This window comes from Ranitomeya variabilis, chromosome 2, assembly GCF_051348905.1.
Source record: "Ranitomeya variabilis isolate aRanVar5 chromosome 2, aRanVar5.hap1, whole genome shotgun sequence".
Classification (NCBI taxonomy): domain Eukaryota; kingdom Metazoa; phylum Chordata; class Amphibia; order Anura; family Dendrobatidae; genus Ranitomeya; species Ranitomeya variabilis.
The window spans coordinates 1,003,062,168-1,003,089,792 of NC_135233.1; the positions used below are offsets into that span (position 1 = coordinate 1,003,062,168).

The 27,625-nt window shown below is 44.8% G+C and overlaps 2 protein-coding genes across 4 annotated transcripts in view; one reads left to right on the top strand and one right to left on the bottom strand.

Moving 5' to 3' along the window:
• Nucleotides 1-26,381, bottom strand: part of GK5 (glycerol kinase 5) — a 72,233-nt gene extending 45,852 nt beyond the window's left edge. Inside the window, exons 1-4 of the mRNA XM_077291217.1 lie at nt 26,249-26,381; nt 3,696-3,789; nt 1,795-1,870; nt 455-548 (exon numbers count right to left, since the gene is read on the bottom strand). Of these exons, the coding sequence (XP_077147332.1) occupies nt 455-548; nt 1,795-1,870; nt 3,696-3,789; nt 26,249-26,371 (387 nt within the window). The 5' untranslated portion in view covers nt 26,372-26,381. The remainder of the gene's footprint in view (nt 1-454; nt 549-1,794; nt 1,871-3,695; nt 3,790-26,248) is intronic.
• Nucleotides 26,274-27,625, top strand: part of RNF168 (ring finger protein 168) — a 74,523-nt gene continuing 73,171 nt past the window's right edge. For 2 of the 3 annotated variants that reach the window (XR_013221967.1, XM_077291216.1), the window contains exon 1: nt 26,274-26,735. The gene's annotated coding sequence lies outside the window, so the exon portion shown is untranslated. The remainder of the gene's footprint in view (nt 26,736-27,625) is intronic. The other variant, XM_077291215.1, reaches the window with a different exon arrangement.

Genomic DNA, 27,625 nt, shown 5'->3' on the forward strand with positions numbered 1-27,625 from the left:
AAAAAAAAAAAACGGAGTGGGGTCCCCCCCATTTCTGACAACCAGCCATGCTACAGCAGACAGCTGGGCGCTGGTATTCTCAGGTTGGTAAGGGGCCATGGATATTGCCCCTCCAGCCTAAAAATAGCAGCCCGCAGCTGCCCAGAAAAGGCACATCTATTAGATGCGTTCTTCCCACTTGCACTGTAGAGGTGGCAAGTGGGGTTCATATTCGTGTTTTTTTTTTGTATTGTCCGGTGACATCAAGACCACAGATTAGTAATGGAGAGGCGTCTATAAGACACCTATACATTACTAATCCTTTAGTTGTATTGTAAACAAAGACACAGAATATATACGGTAATTTTATCTTCCACTTACTTAACTGTTCACAATAACAGTAATTTTAACCAGGGGTACCCAAAGTTTTACATGCTACTGTACATAGATATTTAAGTGCAGAAGAATCCATTACCTTTAACAATAAAGAGCTGTTCCAGGAGCTGACCAAGTCTGCTGCCCGCATGTCCTGCCAGCTGATGAAGTTATGAAAAGGCTCTCCAGTCTTCCTGAAAAAATGATGAGATATGAAGGTAGGAACTCCCCTCCCCCCAGAAAAACAAACATGACTAACAGACCAAGGATATGGGCAACACACACTACAAATAAAAGACATATACGTACCCAATATGTATTTTGATTATTACTCTCCTAAAATCTTTCAGTTTTTCCAGACAGGTGTGAAAGCAAAAAATGGCTGATAACCGTTTGCCCAGTGGACCGTATTGACTTATAATAAAGTTAGTTAAATTTACTCTGCAGTGTCCGTCATTTTAACAATAAAAATGGGTTTCAAATGTTCAGGTGAAATGTGCCGTTGTGTGCAATGAAGGGTATATATAGCCCAGTGGAGCTAGAGGGTGAGATCACTGGCTTACCTATGGCGGTGGGAGACATATAGACTTAAAGTGAACCCGACAGCTGATACATGCCCGATCTGTGGTCGGAATGTATCAGGCATTGGCTGTTTGATCTCAGCCAGGTGTGTTTCACTCTGAAACGTTGCACTTCTTCTCCAGGTTTAATGAAGAAGTTGTAATACTTCGAAACACGTTGAGAATAAACTGCACTGACAAATATCCTTGCTTGACCCCGACTCCTTGTTTGGTTGTCCACCAGCAGCGCACATTGCCCGCTATCCCCCATCACCTGCATTACTACAGGATCTAACAACCAGAGGGGCTGCAGCAGCTGGAACCATATCTGATACCTTCTCAACCCTACACAACCCCATGAGGTGAGCGGCACCGCCTCGGATTACCGCGTTACCCTGGATAACACCCTAATGCGCTTTCTTTGTTCCCCGGTATTATCCCAACCTATATTTTACACAACTCCAAAGGGTTAGTTTTTCACCATTATCACTCCCATTGGAATTTATAGTTAAGCACCATGGAGAACCCCTCTCTATCCCTTTTTATGTCTTTTTAGAATATGATGATGAGACTGATGGAAAGAGTCTGTACAGAAGTCTAGTATTAGGTTTATTTTGCCAGTGTGAAAAATTGTAAGATTTATCTATATACTGTAGATAAATGAGTGATAAGAAAAAAATATATTAAAACCTTTAAATACATAAACAATACATTAAACAATAAATCATTTTGTGATGACACAATCCCTATAAAGTAATGTGTTGGTGACCTGTGAAAGATCCACCTTGGGCACGGGAATGAGATATACAATCTCCATACACCCAGCACCGTCCTTTGCCGGGAACCTGCCACATTTCGAATCGCACTTCTCACAACTTACTTGTTCCAGGTAATGAAAGTTGCCCTTTGTGTGGAGATCCCAAGACCAGCAACTTGACTCAAATGGATACCCGAATCTGCAGAGACATATTAGGGGCCCGATTTATTATTACATTTGAGTTTTTATTATCTGGTCTTTGCCGTTTTTCATCTACACCTTTTTCTACTATTAAATTGCGCCCCTTTTACCCCCTCACCGAGAAGAACACTTTCTGTTTTTTTCTTTCTTCCTCTCCTTCTTCCCAGGGACATAACTTTTTTTATTTTTCAGACATATGAGGGTTTTGTTTTTTGTGGGACGAGTTTTACTTTTAAATGACACAATTCATTTTACCACATGGTGGACTGGAAAATGGGGAAATAATTCCAAGTAATTGTGGAAAAATTCTGACATTGTTTTTTGGGAACTGTTTTTACGGTGCACATTGTGCAGTATGATTCTCTCCTCATTGGATGTCACTGTTCTAATGCTGAAAAAATAACATTTTCATTGTCCGGCTGATAGAGCTGTGTGATGGCTTATATTTTTGTGGGCGAGACATTTTTATTTATAAAAATACTTTATTTATTTATACTTCTAACAGCATTTTTTACCCGCAATTTTGGCGATTTGATTTTTTTTTTTCTGTTTACTGTGTTAACGCATTGGGTTCATTATTTTTATATTTTGATAGATTAAACTTTTCTGGACATGGTGATAGTATGTGCATTTTTTAAAAATATTTAACAGTGGAAAAGGGGGGTGATCGGAATGTTCATTTTTAAAAACTTTTTTTTTGTTTTCAAACTTTTGACTGTTTTTGAACCTACAATCGTCGGATCGCTTGTACTATATACAGCAATACAGTATTGCAGTATATAGCGAAAACCATGGCCTCCTTTGTAGTCCAGCCACAGGTTGGGCTTCAAACAGACACTTGGTTGTCATAGCAACCCACCATACCCCACAATTAGGTCACGAGAGTGCCGATAGGAGCATAGAATGACGCACTCCCATGCCAGCGCGCCGTTAATGCCGCTGTGAGTTTGACAGCGGAATTTCACAGGATAACAGTTGCTGTCAGAGCTCAGCTCCACCCGCGGCTGTTAGAGGCAGGTCCTAGCTGTGTGTCACAGCCATTATCTGCTGGGTAAAGGTCGGTCTCACCCTGTGAACCCACTCCATACAGAAACTACCCATTTGCGCCATACATGTACAGCAGATGACGGTTAGGGATTAAAGTTTATTTGTGTCGTTTTTTTTTTTTATGTTCGCTGCTGTGGGCGAGGTTTGGGGTTTCCAGATGTTTTCAGCTGATTTGTCAATTTGCAACTTTTTGAAAAGTTGCTAAATATTTATGAAAGTTTACACAAATTTTCCCCAGAGTGTTCTTATTTATGCCTGAAATTTTAGCACAACTCCAACTTGCACAAAACATTTGTGAGTTTTGAAAGCAATTTATGATAGAATTCTGGAAATATTGCTTTGGAGAATTGTGCCCAATGTTGTAAAAACACCGTCGTACCTGGATGGTTTCCAGCAGCAGGTCAGGAAAACGTTGGTGGTCTTTTTTTTCTGGAGAGTCATCTCTTTTATGGCCTGTCATCGCTTTTGAGGCAGCATTGCTGCCGCTGTATTTTTATATAAATCAGATTGTGGTGGTTTCCAGGCAGAAGCCACCAGAGGAGTGATCAGGTCACTTCCATTAGCCGCTTCACGGCCTTCAAAGTCTACAGCAAGTGGTTCAAAGAAGAAATAACACACGCACCGCAAGTCGTTTTAACATTGTACTGCTTATGTTCATTATTTTTAACGTTTAATTAGCGCTTTTTCAGGTGGGTTTCAGATGGAATACGCCTGAAAAAGATGTCACACCCTTAGATGCGGAGAAGATGTAGCCATCACTTTCTTATAGAAATCACCTTCTACTGCCTCCTTCACCACAGTCACAAACTGCTCCCATAGCGCCTCAGGGTCGATCTCCACACGTCCACGGCAGGGATACAAAACTTTTATCTGTCAAGAGAGGAATGAAAAACATGTATCAATAATCTTTTTTTGATTTCAACCTACGGCCAAAAACATTTTCAACCAGAAACCGAAATAAAGCCTAGATTAAAAGCTTTCTGTGCCATTTTTTGGAATATGTTCTCAGCCTCATTGAGGAGTCTTATTTTCATCAGTGTTTGGTCCGTGTGCCAGTTTTTACAATCAAAATGATTCAGGAATAATTTTCTTGCATACAAAAAAAAAATAAAAAAAATTGGAAGACTTGATGTCCATGGATTTCACAGACCCATAGATTAGTATGTGCAATTTTGAACCGTGACTCAGATCAAAATCGGACAGTACGCAAACATGGACATATGAACATTTCCATACATTATGATTGGTACGTGCCCTATCCATGAAAAACAGACAGAACACGTCCTAAAAGGTGGAAGTCTGAATGAAGCCTTAGACTGATAGTAGGCACACAATGGAGGCAGAATTCAAAACACTGGCTAGTAGTCGGTGCCGTGTACTGCAGATCAGCTCATATTCATGTAGTTCTTAGCAGCAGCCACTACACAGTGTGATGGAGTGGTGTTGATCCTCTCATCAGTGGTGGTTCTGGTCGTCGGACTCCCACCAATGTCATATTATACTCTGCTCAAAAAAATAAAGGGAACACTTAAACAACGAAATATAACTCCAAGTAAATCAAACTTCTGTGAAATCAAACTGTCCACTTAGGAAGCAACACTGATTGACAATTTCACATGCTGTTCTGCAAATGGAATAGACAACAGATGAAAATTATTGGCAATTATCAAGACACCCTCAATAGAGGAGTGGTTCTGCAGGGGGGACCACAGACCACATCTCAGTACCAATGCTTTCTGGCTGATGTTTTGGTCCCTTTTGAATGTTGGTTGTGTTTTCACACTCGTGGTAGCATGAGACGGACTCTACAACCCACAAAAGTGGCTCAGGTAGTGCAGCTCATCCAGGATGGCACATCAATGCGAGCTGTGTGTCAGCGTAGTGTCCAGAGACTGGAGGCGCTACCAGGAGACAGGCCAGTACACCAGGAGACGTGGAGGGGGCTGTAGGAGGGCAACAACCCAGCAGGAGGACAGCTACCTCAGCCTTTGTGCAAGGAGGAACACTGCCAAGAGTCCTGCAAAATTATCTCCAGCAGGCCACAAATGTACATGTGTCTGCACAAATGGTTAGAAACCAACTCCATGAGGATGTCTGAGTGCCCGACGTCTACAGATGGGGGTTGTGCTCACAGCCCAACAGTGTGCAGGACGCTTGGCATTCGCCACAGAACACGAGGATTATCAAATTCGCCACTGGTGCCCTGTGCTCTTCACAGATGAAAGCTCCTACTGAGCAAATGTGACAGAGTCTGGAGACGCCGTGGAGTGCAATCTGCTGCTTGCAACATCCTTCAGCATAACCAGTTTGGCAGTGGGTCAGTAATGGCGTGGGGTGGCATTTCTTTGGAGGGCCGCACAGCCCTCCATGTGCTCGCCAGAGGTAGCCTGACTGCCATTAGGTACGGAGATGAGATTCTGAGACCCCTTGTGAAACCATATGCTGGTGCGGTTGGCCCTGGGTTCCTCCTAATGCAGGACAATGCCAGACCTCATGTGGCTGGAGTGTGTCAGCAGTTGCTGCAAGATGAAGGCATTGAAACTATGGACTGGCCCGCCCGTTCCCCAGACCTGAATCCGATTGAACACATCTGGGACATCATGTCTCGCACCATCCACCAATGTCACGTTGCACCAGACTGTCTAGGATTTGGCAGATGCTTTAGTCCAGGTTTTGGAGGCGATCCCTCAGGAAACCATCCGCCGCCTCATCAGGAGCATGCCCAGGCATTGTAGGGAGGTCATACAGGCACGTGGAGGCCACACACACTACTGAGCATCATTTCCTTGTCATGAGGCATTTCCACTGAAGTTGGATCAGCCTGTAACTTCATTTTCCACTTTGATTTTGAGCATCATTCCAACTCCAGACCTCCGTGGGATATTAGTTGTGATTAACGTTGATAATTTTTAGGTTTTATTGTTCTCATCACATTCCACTATGTAATGAATAAAGATTTACAACTGGAATATTTCATTCAGTGAGATCTGGGATGTGGGATTTTAGTGTTCTCTTTATTTTTTTTGAGCGGTGTATATATTGGAGGAGAGTGAAATGTTAGCAAGACCTGGTCCAGTTTCCAGTATTCTGTGGCCACTGGACAAGAGTTCTACCAACCGTCTCTTACCTACCGGCATTCCTGGCTCCTCTTTTGATTGAAGAGCTCTAGTCAAGTGGCCACATATTACTGCCCTTGCTACAGGTCTTTTAAAGGGGTTGTCCAGGACAATTTTTTTTTTTTTACTGTGGGCCTAAAAACTAACAGGCAGGTAGTTGTTAACAGAGGCAACGACCTTCCTGTTCTATCCGGTGGTGGCTCAGAGCAGTTAACGACAGCTCCTACCGGCGATTCAGCTGCTTCATGTCAACAGAACAGCTCTTCTTCCTGACTGCCCTGTCGACGGGACGTGACTGCCACATCATGCCAATTGACACCCAGCTCTCCGCAGTTAGGCAGCAGGGAGCCGGCTGTCCATCAGCATGACGTCGGCAGTTACGCTCCGTCAATAGAGCAGAATGGTAGAGAAGTCGCTGCTCTGTTGACTTGATAAATGCCGGTAGGAGCAAAGGCTCAGTGACACAAAGCAAGTACTCATCTGTAGTATAAGTGGCAGCACTACGTCCAGTTATCACTACTGGGAGACAGGAACATAGTCCAATCTGTATCTTATCTTGGATTTTACCACCCTACGCTCTTGTAATTATTCCTTGGACCATGGGGTGACAAAAACAAGGGTGGGGAGTCAATAAGTACTGTATTGGAGACTACTCCAGGGCACCACAAGTCACGTGGAAAGTGGTTGGAAAAGCGATTACTGTTTGCACTTTCAACCTATTAGTGCACATTTTCTAGACTTCTTTGCAAAGTGATGGGAGAAGGTGATATATATCATTATAACTAAGCTGATATACCAGGAGAGAGCGTGCTCAATTTCTGTGGTCCCTTCCTATCGCCGAGTGGGTGCTGGACCCCCACCAGTTACACATTAATGGCCAATCCTAGGCATAGGCAAACAAAACCCCCCCAATTAAATGGCAATTTGATAGGAGCAAGTTATATCTATCCGCTTGATAGCCGATAAGCCCCCATACACATGAGATGGCCGTCGACTGCACATTAGTTCAGCTGCCAATTATCCAACCTGACTTTTTCATGCAGGGTCCATTTGTATAGTTTGGACGGAAAAATATTTGTGGCAGAAGTTGCTGCAAATTTGAGCTTTGTTCAGATTTGTCTTGAAATTTACACTACGGCCCCAATTCATCATTTGTGTTTTTTTATTAGTCTTGTGGTATTGTCTTTGTTAATCCAAAATCTTCAAATTCCTCACACGCAATTCATGCGTTCGGTATAAAAATAGTCTTTTTTTTGCGGTCTTGAATTGTTTTTGCAACTTGTAGCTGAAAAAGCCACAAAATTTGCAAAAGGTTTCACAAATTGTGCCAAAACACTGGCATACTCAAACATAAACCGAAGGGGCACGACTGGACAATAGACTTGTTCCAAATTTTGCAAATTTTTAAAAAGTCGCAATTGATCAATCAGGCGAAAACATCTGGAATCACTAGAGTGGAAAAAAATTATGACAGGCGAGCTCATAAAATAAACTTAAAAACAGGCGCAATTAGAACAAGGAATTGGGTGCAAAAGTTTAAAAAAAAAATAAAAAGTGAAAAACGCGCAAAACTAGACGAAGAACTGGAGCAAAGGTGATGATGCTTCAGGGCCTATATCCTAAAAATAGAAAAATCAGTGGTAAAAATCCACAGAAATAATTCACATACTGAGGATTTACACCTTGCATCATATTATTATTATTTATTGTTATAGCGCCCTTTATTCCATGGCGCTTTACATGTGAGGAGGGGTATACATAATAAAAACAAGTACAATAATCTTAAACAATACAAGTCATAACTGGTACAGGAGGAGAGAGGACCCTGCCCGCGAAGGCTCACAATCTACAAGGGATGGGAGAGAATACAGTAGGTGAGGATAGAGCTGGTCATGCAGCGGTTTGGTCGATCGGTGGTTACTGCAGGTTGTAGGCTTGTCGGAAGAGGTGGGTCTTCAGGTTCTTTTTGAAGGTTTCGATGGTAAGCGAGAGTCTGATGCGTTGTGGTAGAGGGTACCAGAGTAGGGGTGATACGCGAGAGAAATCTTGTATACGATTGTGGGAAGAGGAGATAAGAGGAGAGTAGAGAAGGAGATCTTGTGAGGATCAGAGGTTACGTGTAGGTAAGTACCGGGAGACGAGGTCACAGATGTATGGAGGAGACAGGTTGTGGATGGCTTTGTACGTCATGGTTAGGGTTTTGTAGTGGAGTCGCTGGTAGGGTTGAGCGACCTTTAGTTTTTTAGGGTCGAGTCGGGTTTTGTGAAACCCGACTGCCTTAAAAGTCGAGTCGAGTGAAATCGGCCGACCACCGTGAAAAGTCGGGTTTCGGCCGAAACACGAAACCCAATGCAGGAATTTTTTTTTTTTTTTCTTTTTTTCCTCTCTCTCTCTCTCCTCCGTCCCAGCACAGAAAATTTCGTATTGCACATTCCAAATCCCTACTGCGCACAAGCGATAACATGACGATAGGCGTTCACTCCCCTAAGACCTATGTCATCACTCTGCCCACGCTCATTCATAGGCTGAAAAAATGGCGCTAAACGCGTCATACAAAACGCGACTTTGCCGCCAAGATCGCGTACCGCATGGCCGACCCCGCACAGGGATCGGGTCGGGTTTCATGAGACGCCGACTTTGCCAAAAGTCGGCGACTTATGAAAATGCACGACCCGTTTCGCTCAACCCTAGTCGCTGGGCAATGGGGAGCCAGTGAAGGGATTGACAGAGGGGAGAGGCCGGGGAATAGCGGGGGGACAGGTGGATTAGTCGGGCAGCAGAGTTTAGAATAGATTGGAGGAGTGCGAGAGTGTTAGAGGGGAGGCCACAGAGCAGGAGGTTGCAGTAGTCAAGGCGAGAGATGATGAGGGCATGGACTAGGGTCCAGGAAGTGGAAAGGGCTTGGATATGTGGTTTGAAGGAGAGATCAGCGTCAAGGATTACCCCGAGGCAGCGAGCTTGTGGGACTGGGGAGAGTGGGAAGCCATGTACTGTAATGAATAGGTTCGTTGGGGGGGGGGGGTCGCGTGAGATGAGGGAAAGATGATGAATTCTGTTTTGTCCATGTTAAGTTTCAGAAATCTAGCGGAGAAGAAGGATGAAATAGCGGACATTGAGGGATTCTGGTTAGTAGGGAGGTGATATCTGGTCCAGAGATGTATATCTGTGTGTCATCAGCATAGGGGCGATACTGAAAGCCATGAGATTCTATGAGCTGTCCCAGGCCAAAAGTGTAAATGGAGAAGAGCAGGGGCCAAAGGACTGAACCTTGTGGGACTCCGACAGATAGGGGGCGAGGTGAGGAGGTGGTGTGTGAGTGGGAGACGCTGAATGTCCGGTCTGTTAGGTATGATTAGATCCAGGATAGGGCCAAGTCTGTGATGCCAAGGGATGAGAGGGTCTGTAATAATAGGGAATGGTCCACTGTGTCAAAGGCAGCCGACAGGTCGAGGAGGAGGAGGACAGTAGTGTCGCTTGCTCTTGGCGGTTAAGAGGTCATTGGTGACCTTAGTTAGGGCAGTTTCAGTGGAATGGTGTGACCGGAAGCCAGATTGTAAGCGGTCAAAGAGGGAGCAAGAAGAGAGATGGGAGGACAGTTCAAGGTAGACGTGTTGTTCCAGTAGTTTGGAGGCATAAGGGAGAAGTGATATAGGGCGATAGCTAGATACAGAGGATGGGTCAAGAGAGGGCTTTTTGAGGATAGGTGTGATGGAGGCATGTTTAAAGCTTGAGGGGAAAACACCAGTTGTTAGTGATAGGTTGAAGAGATGGGTTAGGGTTGGGATGAAGACTGTGGTGAGGTTTGGGATGAAGTGGGATGGGAGCGGGTCAAGTGCACAGGTGGTGAGATGCGATCTTGAGAGTAGAGTGGAGAGTTGATCTTCTGTAATGGTGGAGAAGTTGGTTTTGAAGGTGGAGGGCTGGGAAGTCGGGAGGAAGCGCTCTGGGGGTTGTTGACCAAAATTGTCTCTGATGTTATCAATATTCTGCTTGAAAAATGAGGCAAAGTCTTCAGCTGAGATAGGTGGGGAGGGAGGAGGTGCTGGGGGACGGAGGACAGAATTGAAGGTGTTGAATAACTGTTTAGGGTTGTGAGACAGGGAGGATATGAGAGATGAGAAGTAGGTTTGTTTAGCTGTGGCGAGTGTGGTCTTGAAAGTAGTGAGGGACTGTTTGAATGCGATGAAGTGCTCGTTGGAGTGGGATCTTTTCCATCTGCGCTCAGCAGCCCTGGAAGCTCGCCTCAGTTCTTTGATCACGCTGGTGTGCCAGGGCTGTCTGTTGATTTTGCGAGCTTTGGTATGTGTAAGTCGAGCAGCAGATTCCAAAGCTACAGCTATTGCGTGATATATAGAGCGGCAGCATCATCCGCATTGTGTAATGAACTTATGTCTGTGAGAGGGAGGAGGGATTTAGAGAATGAATGTAGGTCAAGATGTTTAAGATTTCTGCGAGGGTGTGAAAGTTTGTGGGGTGGGGATTGTAGACATGGAGTGGAGAGGGAAGAGAATGTGAGAAGGTTGTGGTCAGAGAGAGGAAGAGGTGAGTTAGAGAGGTTAGATAGGGAGCAGAGGCGGGTGAAGATGAGGTCCAGTGTGTGACCATCTTTGTGAGTGGCTGCAGAAGACCATTGAGTGAGGCCGAAGGAGGAAGTGAGAGATAGAAGTTTAGTGGCAGCTGAGAGGGAAGTGTCAATGGGGATGTTGAAGTCGCCCATGATGGGGGATGTCCGCGGAAAGGAAATGAAGTAGCCAGGTGGTGAAGTTGTCAAAGAAGGTGGTGGCTGGCCCTGGGGGGCGGTAAATGACAGCCAGTTGGAGGATGGAGGGGGAGTAGATGCGCATAGAGTGCACCTCAAAGGAAGGGAGGGTAACAGAGGGTGGCAGTGGGATTGGGGTGAAGGAGCAGTTATCTGACAGGAGAAAACCAACTCCTCCGCCATGTTTGCTGCTGGGGAGGGGTGTGTGAGAAAGGTGGAAGCCACCGTTAGAGAGTGCAGCAGGGGAGGCTGTGTCAGAAGGGGTGAGCCAGGTTTCGGTGATGGCGAGGAATGAAAGTTTGGTAGTAACAAAAAGATCATGGATGTAGGAAAGCTTGTTGCAGACAAAGCGAGCATTCCACAGAGCTCCTGTTAGTGGGACTGGGGAAGCGGGGGCTGGGTGAATGGGTATAAGGTTAGAGAGGTTACGGAAGTTTGTGATAGAGTGTGGATGGGAGGTAGAAATGACTGTGGGAATGTGGTGAGGAGGACCAGGATTTGGACAGATATCACCAGCAATGAGAAGGAGCAGAGAAAGTGTTAGCAGGAGAGGGCATGAGGGGGCTGTCTGTGTTTGGAGGCAGAGGATTGTAGGTTAAGGAACAGTTCTGAGGAGGAGGTGAGATGGATGGGGAGGATTGAAGCAGAGATAAACATTTCCTTCATTGGTGCGGGGATTAGCGGAGTAAAGGTACCTTCACGCTCAGCAACTTTACAACGAGAACGACAACGATCCGTGACGTTGCAGCGTCCTGGATAGCGATCTCGTTGTGTTTGACACGCAGCAGCGATCTGGATCCTGCTGTGATATCGCTGGTCGGAGCTAGAAGTCCAGAACTTTATTTGGTCGTCAGGTCGGCGTGTATCGTCATGTTTGACAGCAAAAGCAACGATGTCAGCAATGTTTTACATGGAGCTAACGACCTGTGAGAACGATAAGCGAGTCACCGTTACATCACAGGATCGCTCCTGCATCGTTGTGGAGCTGCTGTGTTTGACGTCTCTACAGCGACCTAAACAGCGACGCTGCAGCGATCGGCTCGTTGTCTATATCGCTGCAGCGTCGCTGAGTGTTACGGTACCTTTAGCAGAAAGTGAAGGATTATAGGGGTGAAAGTGAAAACAAACAGAAACATTGTTTACAGTGACTGGCCAGTTCCCTTCAGGCTTAATTCAGGTTTTAATTCTACTGTTATCTTCACACTTCTAGGACACACTTATAGGAATCACACTGCAGACTAAAGTCATGCAGACTTTAGCTATGCAATATATGTAAAACTAAGTGCGTTCAGGTGTGAAGCAGAGAGGAGTGGTCTCTGCTCATCTTGGTCAGAGAATTAAGGGTGGACCAGATGCACCAGGGTGGACCAGATCATATGTCAATTTTGGCATAGATTTTTTCTGTGCAGCACCGACATGTGTGACAAAGTCATAAGATGAAGGCCCATAAGGAGGACTGGTCACTGTCTATAGATATCTAATTGTTTTACCTGCTGTAATCCTGAATCCAGAGTTATTTTTCTGTACCTGTGCCTGGGATATGGCGACATTTTCCCTGTATATAAATCTTGTCTTGTTAGCCAAGTGGGTGTGCCCATCTCTTCTCTATGGGTGTCCTCATGAGAACCACTCCCAGTTGGCAAAATAGACTAAATTTACATACCGAGAAAAGGGGGCCATATTTCAGGAAGGGAGAGGTGCAGGACCAAAAGGAAAAATTACATATTTATGGCAAGTGTCTCTATCTCACACTAAGGCCGGCCTCACACTCAGCGTATAAAAATACGGTCCGTTTTTACGGCCGTAATACGCAGAAAAGTCCCCAAAATAGTGGTCCATATGTCATCAATAGGCAGGGTGTGTCAGCGTATTTTGCGCATGGCGTCCTCCGTATGTAATCCGTATGGCATCCGTGCTGCGATATTTTCTCGCAGGCTTGCAAAACCGACATCTAATGGATTTATGTGCTCAAATGTTCGTTAAAAAATATATACAGTATATATATATATATATATATATATATATATATATATATATATATCTATCATTGAGACACATATATATATATTCTGTATTTATATTTAATTCAGCGCGATATATGTGAAAAGCCGGTAATTCAATTGCCGGCTTTTCACTTCTCCTTCACAAACCCGACAGGATATGAGACATGGTTTACATACAGTAAACCATCTCATATCCCCCTTTTTTTTGCATATTCCACACTACTAATGTTAGTAGTGTGTATGTGCAAAATTTGGGCGCTGTATCTGCTAAAATAAAGGGTTAAATGGCAGAAAAAATTGGCGTGGGCTCCCGCGCAATTTTCTCCGCCAGAGTGGTAAAGCCAGTGACTGAGGGCAGATATTAATAGCCTAGAGAGGGTCCATGGTTATTGGCCCCCCTGGCTACAAACATCTGCCCCCAGCCACCCCAGAAAAGGCACATCTGGAAGATGCGCCTATTCTGGCACTTGGCCACTCTCTTCCCACTCCCGTGTAGCGGTGGGATATGGGGTAATGAAGGGTTAATGTCACCTTGCTATTGTAAGGTGACATTAAGCCAGATTAATAATGCAGAGGCGTCAATTATGTCACCTATCCATTATTAATCCAATTGTATGAAAGGGTTAAAAAACACACACACACATTATTAAAAAGTATTTTAATGAAATAAACACAGAGGTTGTTTTAATATTTTATTGCTCTCTCAATCCACCTGAAGACCCTCGCTTGGCAAAATAATAAACCAACAATATACATACCTTCTGATGAACTGTCACGTCCCACGAAGTAAATCCATCTGAAGGGGTTAAATCATTTTACAGGCAGGAGCTGTGCTAAAGCACTCGCTCGTACCTGTAAACCCCGGGTGCTGAAAGGAAAGCTGGGTGATCTGTACTTACATTGAGTCGCGGTGAGGCGCCCTCTGCTGGATGTTCTCATGAACTGCAGCCTTGGAAAAGTTCCCACGCTCGAGTTCATGTGAGTTCATCCTGCAGAGGGCGCCTCAATGTAACTACAGATCACCCAGCTTTCCTTTCAGCACCTGGGGTTTACAGGTACGAGCGAGTGCTTTAGCACAGCTCCTGCCTGTAAATTGATTTAACCCCTTCAGATGGATTTACCTCGTGGGACGTGACAGTTCATCAGAGAATATGTATATTGTTGGTTTATTATTTTGCCAAGCGAGGGTCTTCAGGTGGATTGAGAGAGCAATAAAATATTAAAACAACCTGTGTGTTTATTTCATTAAAATAATTTTTAATAATGTGTGTTTTTTAACCCTTTCATACAATTGGATTAATAATGGATAGGTGACATAATTGACGCCTCTCCATTATTAATCTGGCTTAATGTCACCTTACAATAGCAAGGTGACATTAACCCTTCATTACCCCATATCCCACCGCTACACGGAAGTGGGAAGAGAGTGGCCAAGTGCCAGAATAGGCGCATCTTCCAGATGTGCCTTTTCTGGGGTGGCTGGGGGCAGATGTTTGTAGCCAGGGGGGGGGGCAATTACCATGGACCCTCTCTAGGCTATTAATATCTGCCCTCAGTCAGTGGCTTTACCACTCTGGCGGAGAAAATTGCGCGGGAGCCCACGCCAATTTTTTACGCCATTTAACCCTTTATTTTAGCAGCTACAGCGCCCAAATTTTGCACATACACACTACTAACATTAGTAGTGTGGAATATGCAAAACAAAGGGGGATATGAGATGATTTACTGTATGTAAACCATGTCTCATATCCTGTCGGGTTTGTGAAGGAGAAATGAAAAGCCGGCAATTGAATCACCGGCTTTTCACTAACACCGCTGCGTATTTCTCGCAAGTCACACTGCTGGTCCGTGTGGAATCCGTATTTTTCTCGCCCCCATAGACTTTCATTGGCAAATTTTTTGCGCAATACGGTGACAAACGCAGAATGCTGCGATTTTCTACGGCCGTACAAGACCGTATATTACGGATGCGTAATATACGGCAGATAGGAGCCGGGCCATAGAGATTCATTGGGCTGTGTGTAATGCGAATTTTACGGACGTAGTTTATGCACTCATACGTCCGTAAAACTCGCTAGTGTGAGGCCGGCCTAAGGCTACGTTTCCACCATGAGCTTTTGGTGCGTTTTTTTTGTATATTTTTTCTGGGTCAAAAACGAGCGTCTTACAGATCCAGCAAAGTGGATGGGATTTATAGAAATCTCCTGCCCACTGTGCTTTTTTATGCTGCGGAAACGGTGCGGTGCGTGTTTCAGATTCACATCTTGTCAATTTCTCTTGTGGTGACACGGAGTTTTCTGTACGGATTTTCCCATAGACTTGCACTAGATGTGGAAATTCTGCAGGTAAAAACCTCACATGTGCTTTTAGTACGTTTCCGTGGCGGAAACGCATAAAAAAAGGGCATGAAATCCGCACCTAGGTATATCAATAAAATGTTATCAAAGCTAAATAAAAGGAAGTATCAAAAACAAAGCATGACATGCCAACAAGCGATAAAAAACGGAGCATCAAAATGAGAGGAAAACTCATGTAAAAAAAAAAAAAAAGATGACAAAAATGCAATGACAAACCACAAGTAACCTAATTTAAATAGGTGCAGAAATTCTGCAGAGTCAAAAACTCACCAAAAACGCATGGTGGGAATGGTGCCTATAAAAGGCACAAAATGCTTTAGGATTACAACATAAAAATCCCCAGCGAGGGCAGTGACCTGTCTGACGAGTACACACCTGCCGAGTGAGTTTCGGAGGAGCTCGCTTCATTGTGTATTGCACCTAGAGAGATAATCTGCTTATAGTAATGTATACGTGTAGCCTGTGCTAGGAAGTCGGCCTCCATCAGTGGAGCCATGCTGCCGCTTACTGCCTCACAATGCTGGAGGGGCCACGGCTAAATCTACTGTACTCCTGAGGGCACACATAACTTCACAAGGCCATGTGCACACGCTGCGGATTCCATTGCGGAATTTTCCACAGCGTTTTTGATAAATCCGCAGTGCAAAACCGCTGCGGTTTTTACTGCGGATTTATTGCGGTTTTTCACCTGCAGCTTCCTATTGGAGCAGGTGAAAAACCGCTGCGGATTCTGCACAAAAAATTGACATGCTGAGGAAAATAAACCGCAGCGTTTCCGCGCGTTTTTTTCCGCAGCATGTGCACTGTGGATTTCATTTCCCATAGCATTACATGGTACTGTACGGTAAGGTAAATGCATGGGAAACCACTGTGGATCCGCAGCAAAATCCGCAGTGTGTGCACATACCCCAAGGGGGCGTCCGGCTAAAACAAGTTATCTGTCCATAGGAGAGGTGATAATTGCTGATCGGTGGGGGTCCGAGTATTGGGACTTGCACTGATGGGACGAAAGAGGCACCTTGATCCCCGTTACATAATGGAGCAGCAGGAGATGCCCATATGTTTGGTATGATGGGACTTGTATCTCAACACCTTGTAGGGCACCAGTTACAAACCATGGGGATACGGGGAAAAGCTAAGTACTCCAGTCCTGCATTATGTCTGTAAACATCTTTGTCACACGACCATGTGCACACATTCAGTATTTGGTGAGGCTTTTACCTCAGATTTGTAAGCAAAAACCAGGAGTGGGTCATAAATACAGAAGTGGTGCATATGTTTCTAATATACTTTTCCTCTGATCGTTCCTCACCTGGTTTTGGCTTATAAATACTGAGATAAAAAAGTGACCAAATACTGAAAGTGTGAACTTGGCCTAAAGGCCAGAATTTTGCTACATAAATCTCCCCCCACTGTGAAGGAACATTAGGAATTTCTCATTGGCTGCCATACAAATGTCCAGACACAGACACAGATCAGATGAATGTCTGACCATCATGCACATAAATACAAAAATATCTGGTAAAATTGCTAAACTTTTGACGACTCAGATTTGCTTTTGAGGCATTTACACGGAACCCTTCACTAGATTTTCAGCTTCTTGATCACCATGTTATTAAAAAGTAACAAAACAAATTATCATTACAGTGTGTGCATTAAGTAAATGACCCGAGAAGAGTCATGTGGGTGGTGCCAGTCATCTGAGGAGTCACGCAGTCTAGGGAATATGTCAGCCGGTGGAATCAGGATCTCAGCCCTTACATTATGCTGCTTTCTAATTACATAGTAAAAATCTGCTGACCAGATTCCTTTAAATTGTAGCCCCAGTATTTAGATAAAGGCGAGTTCTGTACATTTTGCTTTGAATGGGTTTATGGCAAATCTGGGGCCTGTGCGACATCAATCAATCGAGGACTGCGTGACTCCTTAGGAGCCTGGGACCGCCCACATGACTCTTCTGCAGTAATGTACAAATGACGCACTGTATTAAGTGTTTTTTTTTTTTTAAACTGTTATAACAGACACTTTTGGCAAAGTCAGAACGATAAACCTCAGCAGTGTAAAGAAAAATTCTGTATAAAAAAGGGCTAGAAATAACCCTGGAACCAGGTAGTCACTGCATTTAGACACCTGCAGCTGGTGGTTTAGTATCTTTTCCATTATGAAACATTATTATTTTAGAGTATTGTATTGTATATCTCATAGGAAAAATGGCGGCTGGATCCAGATCAAATGGACCATAAGGAGATCTGATGAAACATTTGGACAATTCTGACTAATTCTAGTTGGAGTGCACCCTGGAAAGCCACAGATGGGACGATAGATATATATATATATATATATATATATATATATATATATATATATATATATATATATATATATATATATCATGATATGTCATGACAGAGTGTATTGAGGTACAGTTTTCTGATCATGATGCACCAAGCTATAATCATACACAGCCTTCATTTTTCACAAAAAAAAAAAAAGTATATGAAAGATACTTGCTGCATAAAATGTAATGTTAGACTTTATGGGTCCGATGCATCAAAGCTTTCACACCGGATTTCCAGGGCAAAAGTTTGGAAAAGTCACAAAATTTAGGGTGCAACTCGGAGTTGCGCCAAAAGTTTGCAACTTTTGGTTTCTCCAAGCACCGACAAAATGGGTGGACCCGAGCTGGGATGGAGGCGTGAAAAGTGGTGGTGTTCACTAAGCCAGAAATCTTAATTGTAGGATTTGTGGTGGGGCGCACACAGAGGGGAACACCAGTAGTCCTACAGCTCTCCAGGAATCAGGAGCGTCTGACTCCAGCCTGTCTCTTCATCAAGACAAAGCGAACAGCACAAGTATTGATGAATCAGCCGCTATGTCTTTTGTGTGTGCATCCTACATAAATGCCCGTTTTCTCTCTTGCAGTAGGAGGGTAAATAAGCAGCGGCGTAACAACCACGGTCACGACCATGAGGATGAGGGGCATGCCGATGCCCACACACATTACAACTGGATGTGTGTCCTCAGACCAGTTGGGTCCGTGTGTGGCAATGCACGCTGCCGGCCAATCAGAGATCAGCAGCTGACGTCGGCGTGCACATGACTGGGGGCACATGGCAGCGACTTCATGCACTCCCGTCGCTTGTATGCTGAAGTCAGCTGCCGGCTTCAGAAGAGGACGCCGCATGGAGGGAAGATGAGTAGAACAGTATTTTTTCTATGCATTAAAGAACAGAGGAAGAACGGGGGACAAGTATACCAGGATGGGGGATATATACCAGGATGGGGCCCAGGATAAGCGATATATACCAGGATGGGGGATATACTGTACATACCAGGATAGGGCCCAGGATAAGGGACAAATATACCAGGATGGGGGATATATATAAAGGATGGTGGACATATATACCAGAATGGACCCCAGGATAAGGTACATATAGGGTGCAACTTATTAATTGCTGGGTCCCCAAGTATCCGGAGCTCTGAAGAATCCCATCTTGAATGAAGCAGTTGTGTATGCTCAACCTCCGCTCTATTCATTGTATATGGGACTTCCAATGAGAAGCCATGGAAAGCACTCGGCCATTTGCAGCAATCCAATAGACAATGAATCATCCCCCAATAGCAAAATGGGAGAAAGGACAATACGAAAAGCTTTTCCAGAGGAACGGCAGAATACAGATGAGTAAAGAAGGTCCAATATTGTTTTTTTGAGAATTTTAATATTTACTAAAATATGAGAGGGTTCGGTCCGATAAATGATGAAGGCGGAAGGAGATCAGCTGTCATTTATAGAGGCCTCCACGACTGCCAGTCTGCGCTGGTGGATCATGAATTGTTACAGGAGTGAAGGAGTCCCAGGAGATTCCAATAATCTGTCTGCTGGGTTTTACTTCTGTTGATGATGGTTTAATCTCGTTAATTGGTCCCTGGAGAGGTCTATGTGGCCACTAAAGTCTGAAGAGTAAAGGCCTTCACAAACGTTAGAAAAAAAAAAAAAAGATCGTTTGTCAATTGGATGGATGGCCGCTTGTTGGTGTAAAAAAACAACAACAACAAAAAAAACACCATCTCAGACTACATAGACTGTGTTGGTTTTTTTTTCCAAGCTATGATGCAGCCAGTGCTCATCATCGGCCTCTGAAAAATTCCAACATGTTTGATTGTTTCTAAAGACAACAAATTTTCACGGTAGGGCACAGGATGAACAGTGCAGTCTTGAGTATTTTGTCAAAACCGCAGATGATCGCCCATTCTCGTTCACGTTACATCTTATGTCCATGTGTTTATAAGGAGTTTCTTTGGGATGTTCAAAAACTACGGGGCCGATTCATTAAGGTGTTTACAAAACGAATTTTGGACAAAACACCTTAATAAGTCGTAATATGTTTTTTTCCCACTCAGAAGTTGTGTAAAAATATTTAGAAATTTGGTGTTTTTACGGCACTCCCTGCCAGCAATACCAATAAGGGGGGCATGGATACACCCACCCATCAAATTCATTAAAAGTTACATCACTTTAGTGAAGTAACTTAGTCCAAAAACATACCCCACTCACTGACTGGACTACTTTTTGGTTGCGGTGCCCGCTGGATCAGAGGTCGGACTCTTAATGAACTAGGCGCCTCGTACTGCAGTGAGCCCAATCATTAAGGCCTCTTTCACACAAAATATTGGTAAAACGTATGCAACGATTCCAGTATTTCGATGGAGGCGTCTCCAGAATCTGCATAGTGGAGAAGCAGGATTTTCTACTCTGGGATGAGAGAGAAGAGAGAGAGTTCATAGTACTTTTTTTTGGAAAAGATGAGCCGTCAAATTCCGCAGGATCCAGTGCATGACGGACGAAACGTGTGGCCATCCGTCGCTAATACAAGTCTAAGGCTAATTTCACACTTCCGTCTTTATAAAGATGTTGCAATGCGTCGTTCTGTGCAAAAAACGCATCCTGCAAAGTTGCCCGCAGGATGCGTTTTTTGCACATAGACTTGTATTATGTGTGCACGCATGCGCTCTGAATTACTTTTGACCAAACTTTATTGTTCCCACTTGGACTCTTACATGGACAAAATGGCGGTGGCACCACATGCGCGCAATCTCTCCGCATACAGGTGAATATGTTTTATGCCTTTAGGGATGCATATATAAGTCACTGCATTGAATGTTCACACCACATAATAATCTTTCCCTGAGGAAGCCGCCATCTGAGCGGCGATACGCGTGGGAGCCTACCCACAGATTGCTTCCCCTCTCCACACAGACTTCCACCCATGGTCAGGGCTTTGGACCATTAGCATTATTGGTATGATGGGGTTTTTTTATGGGATTGAGGTTTTCATTTTATTGGGCTGTTACATTCTGTAGTCCTTCCTCTCCCTTCCCCTTGCATGCCATATGTGCCTATCTTATAACAGTCATTTTTTGAGTTATATTTCAGACTCTATTCTCAGGCACATCTTTTCCAGGGCCTTTTTTGGTTGTACTCCATTACCATGATCTGCACATTATTGCAGTTATTTTGCACAGGAATTATGCACCTCATGCTAGGGGCTATGGTTTTGCAACATTGACACCACACCATTGAGTGGTTATTCATTCTTATATCTTGACTGTGTGGGTAGATCCTTTGGATCATCTTATTGGGGGAAGCATATTTTTCTTGTGGGACGTCATTTTCCTTATCATAGGATTTGACAATTATTCCAGCATAGGCATGTTGTTGTTTTTGCATTCTTTGCAATTTTAAATGTTTTTAAGTGTTGTGTGTTATTGTTCTTTGCATACACATATATGTAGTTTTTGAGGTTCATTGCCAATTAAAAGTTTATATATTTTTCATTTATTATTGTCTGGAGGTGTTCCTTTACATATGGGCATGATCTTTGTCTCGCTGTTTTTTCCATGTTTTGTTACAGCCCATAGTGAACCTTCCTTTTTCTGATACATTTTGTGGTGCCCTCCACCTATCCACTTGTTTTAGACTTGTATTACCGACGCATCGCGACGTATGTACACAAGTTCCATACGTCGTGCACTGGATGCGTCGGTAATTGGCGGACCGTCATCACAAAAAAAGTTCAATGTAATGTTTTTTTGTGCGACGGGTCCGCCATTTCACTCAGCCCCCTCCTCCCCGGAACTCATAATGGGCAGCGGATGCATCTGAAAACTGCATCCGCTGCCCATGTTGTGCAATATTTACACAACGTCCGTCGGTACATCGGGCCGACGGTTTGCGACAGCTCCCGTACCAACGGAAGTGTGAAAGTAGCCTTAGAGAAAATGCAGGATCCTGCTTTCTCAAAAAACGAAGTATCTCGACGGGACTACAAAGACGGAAGTGTGAAAGAGGCCTAAGGCTTCTTCACACTTCCGTTGGTCGGAGAGATTGATTGATTTTTTCCCCGGGTTGGTATCCGTCGTGATACGTCGCTAATACAACTCTATGAGAAAATGCAGGATCCCGACAGGGCTAAAAAGACGGAAGAGTGAAAGAGGCCTAAGGCTGCCGTCACACTAGCAGTATTTGGTCAGTATTTTACATCAGTATTTGTAAGCCAAAACCAGGAGTGGGTGATAAATACAGAAGTGGTGCATATGTTTCTATTATACTTTTCCTCTGATTGTTCCACTCCTGGTTTTGGCTTACACATACTGAGGTAAAATACTGACCAAATACTGCTAGTGTGACGGCAGCCTAAGACTTCTAGAATTAGTTCCGCAGACTTGTCCCCGCAGCGCAGACTTTCTTATGTAGTGTTCTTTGGAGCCTTGTAATTGGACAGTGCCTAGTTTGGTGCAGATTCCATCAGGATGCGCTTCATATAAGCGAGCTGCACTTGCATTGCTTTCAAATGCTTCCTAGGTAAGAAAAAGTTAAAAAAAGGTCTTGTATAAGCAGCAAAGTGGACTTCCTTTAGAAATGAATAGGTGATTTCCAGGCAGTTTTTTTTTTTTTTTTTTGGGGGGGGGGGGGGGGGGGGATATGGAGCGGATACAATTAAAAAAAAGAAATCTAATTATCTAATGGAGGATAGATATATATATATATATATATATATATATATATATATATATATATATATATATATATATATATATATTGTATATCTTTGTACCGTGTTAGCCAGTCGAAAAATATTAGAATTGAGAGTCCTCCGTGGTTGATACCTTTTAATGGCTAAATGAAAAGATGGTAACAAATTGCAAGCTTTTGAGACTACTCAGGTCTCTTCATCAGGCATAGACTAATACAGAATCTGAAGAATCACATATTAAAGGCCGGATTCACAGGTCCTGATATTTTCGGTACCAGAAAAACTGGTACCGGAGATATCCGTCTCCGTGTGTCACATTGTGTGGCATCCGTGTACTGTCCATGTGGATACGTACCAGAGCCAAAGGTTTGTATCTGAAAATGAGGGGTTAATGCGTTAATTATTACTTATTTATATAGCACCAATGATTCTATGGTGCTGTACATGAGAAGGGGTTACATACAAATTACAGATATCACAGTAAGCAAACTAACAATGACAGACTGATACAGAGGGGCGAGGACCCTGCCCTTGCGGGCTTACATTCTACAGGATGGTGGGGAAGGAGACAGTAGGTTGAGGGTTGCAGGAGCTCCGGTGTTGGTGAGGAGGCAGCGGGGTCAGTGCAGGCTGTAGGCTTTCCTGAAGAGGTGGGTTTTCAGGTTCCGTCTGAAGGATCTGAATGTGGTTGATAGTCGGACAAGTTGGGGCAAAGAATTCCAGAGGATGGGGGATACATTAACCCCTTCACCCCCGGAGCTTTTTCCGTTTTCGTTTTTCGCTCCCCTCCTTCCCAGAGCCATAACTTTTTTATTTTTCCGTCAATTTGGCCATGTGAGGGCTTATTTTTTGCGGGACGAGTTGTACTTTTGAACGACATCATTGGTTTTAGCATGTCATGTACTAGAAAACGGGAAAAAAATTCCAAGTGCAGTGAAATTGCAAAAAAAGTGCAATCCCACACTTGTTTTTTGCTTGCCTATTTTGCTAGGTTCACTAAATGCTAAAACTGACCTGCCATTATGATTCTCCAGGTCACTACGAGTTCATAGACACCTAACATGACTAGGTTATTTTTCAACTAAGTGGTGAAAAAAAATTCCAAACTTTGCAAAAAACAAAACAAAACAAAATTGCGCCATTTTCCGATACTCGTAGCGTCTCCATTTTTCGTGATCTGGGGTCAGGTGAGGGCTTATTTTTTGCGTGCCGAGCTGGCGTTTTTAATGATAGCATTTTGGTGTAGATACGTTCTTTTGATCGCCCGTTATTGCATTTTAATGCAATGTCGTGGCGACCAAAAAAACGTAAATCTGGCGTTTCGAATTTTTTTCTCATTACGCCATTTAGCGATCAGGTTAATGCTTTTTTTTTTATTGATAGATCGGGCGATTCTGAACGCGGCGATACCAAATATGTGTAGGTTGGGGTTTTTTTTTATTGATTTATTTTGATTGGGGCGAAAGGGGGGTGATTTAAACTTTTATATTTTTTTCACATTTTTAAAAACTTTTTTTTTTTACTTTTGCCATGCTTCAATAGCCTCCATGGGAGGCTAGAAGCAGGCACAGCCCGATCGGCTCTGCTATGCAGCAGTGATCATAAGATCGCTGCTACACAGCAGATTTGCAGGTGTGCTGTGAGCGCCGACCACAGGGGGGCGCTCACAGCCACCGGCAATCAGTAACCATAGAGGTCTCAAGGACCTCTATGGTTACAATGGCGGAGCATCGCCGACCCCCGATCATGTGACGGGGGTCGGCGATGCGCTCATATCCGGCCGCACGGACGGACGCGGTAGTTAAATGCCGCTGTCTGCGTTTGACAGCGGCATTTAACTAGTTAATAGGCGCGCGCAGATCGCGATTCTGCTCGTGCCTATTGCGGGCACATGTCAGCTGTTCAAAACAGCTGACATGTCCCGGCTTTGATGTGCGCTCACCGCCGGAGCGCACATCAAAGCGGGGGTCCCGACATGTGACGTACTATACCGTCACATGTCGGGAAGGGGTTAAAATAAGATCACCCCTTAGGCTTCGTTTTTCCAAACTAAATAGCCCCAAGTGTAATAACCTATCTTGGTATTGCAGACCCCCCAGTCCTCTAATAACCTTGGTCGCTCTTCTCTGCACCCGCTCTAGTTCAGCTATGTCTTTCTTATACACCGGAGACCAGAACTGTGCACAGTATTCTAAGTGTGGTCGAACTAGTGACTTGTATAGAGGTAAAATTATGTTCCCTCATGAGCATCTATGCCTCTTTTAATGCATCCCATTATTTTATTTGCCTTTGTAGCAGCTGCCTGACACTGGCCACTAAATGTGAGTTTGTCATCCACCCATACACCCAGGTCTTTTTCATTGACTGTTTTGCCCAGAGTTTTAGAATTAAGCACATAATTATACATCTTATTACTTCTACCCAAGAGCATGACCTTACATTTATCCCCATTAAAGCTCATTTGCCATTTACCAGCCCAAGATTCTAGTTTACATAAATCATCCTGTAATATAAAATTGTCCTCCCCTGTATTGATTACCCTGCAGAGTTTAGTGTCATCTGCAAATATTGAAATTCTGCTCTGTATGCCCCCTACAAGGTCATTAAAGGGAACCTGTCACCTGAATTTGGCGGGACCGGTTTTCGGTCCAATGGGCGGTGTTTTCAGGTGTTTGATTCACCCTTTCCTTTCCCGCTGGCTGCATGCTGGCCGCAATATTGGCTTGAAGTTCATTCTCTGTCCTCCGTAGTACACGCCTGCGCAAGGCAATCTTGCCTTGCGCACGCGCAGTATGCTTTGCCCAACTGCGGACACACTGCACCTATCAGCGGGAACTACACCGATCACACTGCACCTATCAGCGGGCACAAGACCGAGCACACTGCACCTATCAGCAGGCACTACACCAATCACACTGCGCATATCAGCGGGCACTACACCGATCACACTGCTTATATCAGCAGGCACTACACCGATCACACTGCACCTATCAGAATGAACTACACCGGTCACACTGCTTATATCAGCGGGCACTACACCGATCACATTGCACCGATCAGCGGGCACAAGACCGAGCACACTGCACCTATCAGCAGGCACTACACCGATCACACTGCGCTTATCAGCAGGCACTACACCGATCACACTGCACCTATCAGCAGGCACTACACCTATCAGCAGGCACTACACCGATCACACTGCTTATATCAGCGGGCACTACACCGATCACACTGCTTATATCAGCGGGCACTACACCGATCACACTGCTTATATCAGCGGGCACTACACCGATCACACTGCTTATATCAGCGGGCACTACACCGATCACACTGCTTATATCAGCGGGCACTACACCGATCACACTGCTTATATCAGCGGGCACTACACCGATCACACTGCACCTATCAGCGGGAACTACACAGATCACACTGCACCTATCAGCGGGAACTACACCGATCACACTGCATATATCAGCGGGCACTACACCGATCACACTGCATATATCATTTCAACGGGCACTACACCGATCACACTGCACCTATCAGCGGGCACAAGACCGATCACACTGCGTATATCAGCGGGGACTACACCGATCACACTGCACCGATCAGCAGGCACTACACCAATCACACTGCTTATATCAGCAGGCACTACACCGATCACACTGCACCTATCACTGGGCACTACACCGATCACACTGCACCGATCAGCAGGCACTACACCAATCACACTGCTTATATCAGCAGGCACTACACCGATCACACTGCACCTATCACTGGGCACTACACCGATCACACTGCACCGATCAGCAGGCACTACACCAATCACACTGCTTATATCAGCAGGCACTACACCGATCACACTGCGCCCATCAGCAGGCACTACACCGATCACACTGCACCTATCAGCGGGCATTATTAGTGATCACATTGTGGCTGTCAGCAGACACTATAGCTGAGGAGGGCACATACCACTAATCACTATGAAGCTGGCAGAGCCGTCACCCCTGGGCACTGCCAGCCTCCGCGCCCCCCGCCACGGTCATTGCTTCCCCTCTACCTTGTCCTCCGCGCTCCCACAAATCTCCGCGGCCGCGTTGTACACGTGACACCGCAGGACCGTACTCCCGACATCCACGGCCAGCAGCAGCCGTTCCCGGTATCCGTTCCTGACTGATCCCATGTTCAAGGGCCCCGCCGCTCAATCAGCGGAGCGGAGACAGCTGCTGAGGTCTCCAGGGCGGAGCCACCACAGGCCATGTTTACTGAGGGCGGGGCCTGCTGAAAGGGCGTTGTGATCACGTGATTACTATAGAGACGGCGGCCATGTTTACCGCTGGCAGTTGGTGGAAGCTGCGGTATTTGGGACTTCTCACTGTGAGGGCAGGAGGTTTCCGGTCTACGGGAAAATGGGGGCTTGCGTTGCAGTTTGTCCTCTAGCTGAAGTGTGAAGTACAGGGATTTGGCGGGTGTGTGGTGAGGAGATTGGCGCCAGATTGGTGGTCGCGGAGGGAATGCCCCGGGTGCCTGGCCGCCTGCCGCTGAAGGTGGGTACTGTCCTGTACGTGAGGGGGGAGGGGTGGTGTACCGGCGACCGGACCTGTCCAGACATGTCTGCTGCCACAGTAGCGCCGTCATACACAGTGGAGCCGCACAGACAGACACTATATACAATATTATTACACGATGCTGACATTGGGTCCTTGTTCAGCTGTTGATGTTTTTTTTCCAGGTATAATAACAATGATTGCGATAATAAAATATAAAAACACCTAGGAGCGGCTGCGAAAATGATAAAATGGGTCACGAAAGGGTTAAGTGAGTTCTCTGCCACACGGACAGCCATGCCGGACAGTAAGGCTAAGTTCACATTTGGGTATATGTGTGCAGCGTAGCCTCTGCATGCCAATGTTTACACATGCATCAGCTTCATGATGGCAAAAGAAATGTTGCGTTTTTTGCCTGTGTTTGCGTTGTCTATGCGCATGCGTTCAGTATTTCCAGGAGGGCATGTCTCAATCAGTTCCTGGACATGCGCAGTCCGAAGTACGCAAGCACATCGAACGCATGCGGTCCCATAGACAGTAATGTTTTTTTTTAAAAAAAGATAGAGACCTGCGGTACTGGATTGACACTGTTCCCCACCGCACACGATTTAATGCCCTTTATCCTCCTGAATCGTCACTCAGATAAGTTCTCTGAATATTTTATAAGTATGTCTCCTGATGAACTGATTTCAGGGAAACGCGTTGAGAATTACATACTTTAGTGATTATGAGAATTACAGTATTGGTTATTTGAGTATTCTATTTTGCTTATTAACTATTTATTGACACTGCTTAGTGCTTTTTGGCATAGTATAGGAGAGCCTGCCGTGTATTTTTTCATGGTGTTATTTCTTGTTTATCTCCCTATAAAGTATTTAATATCCCCTTGC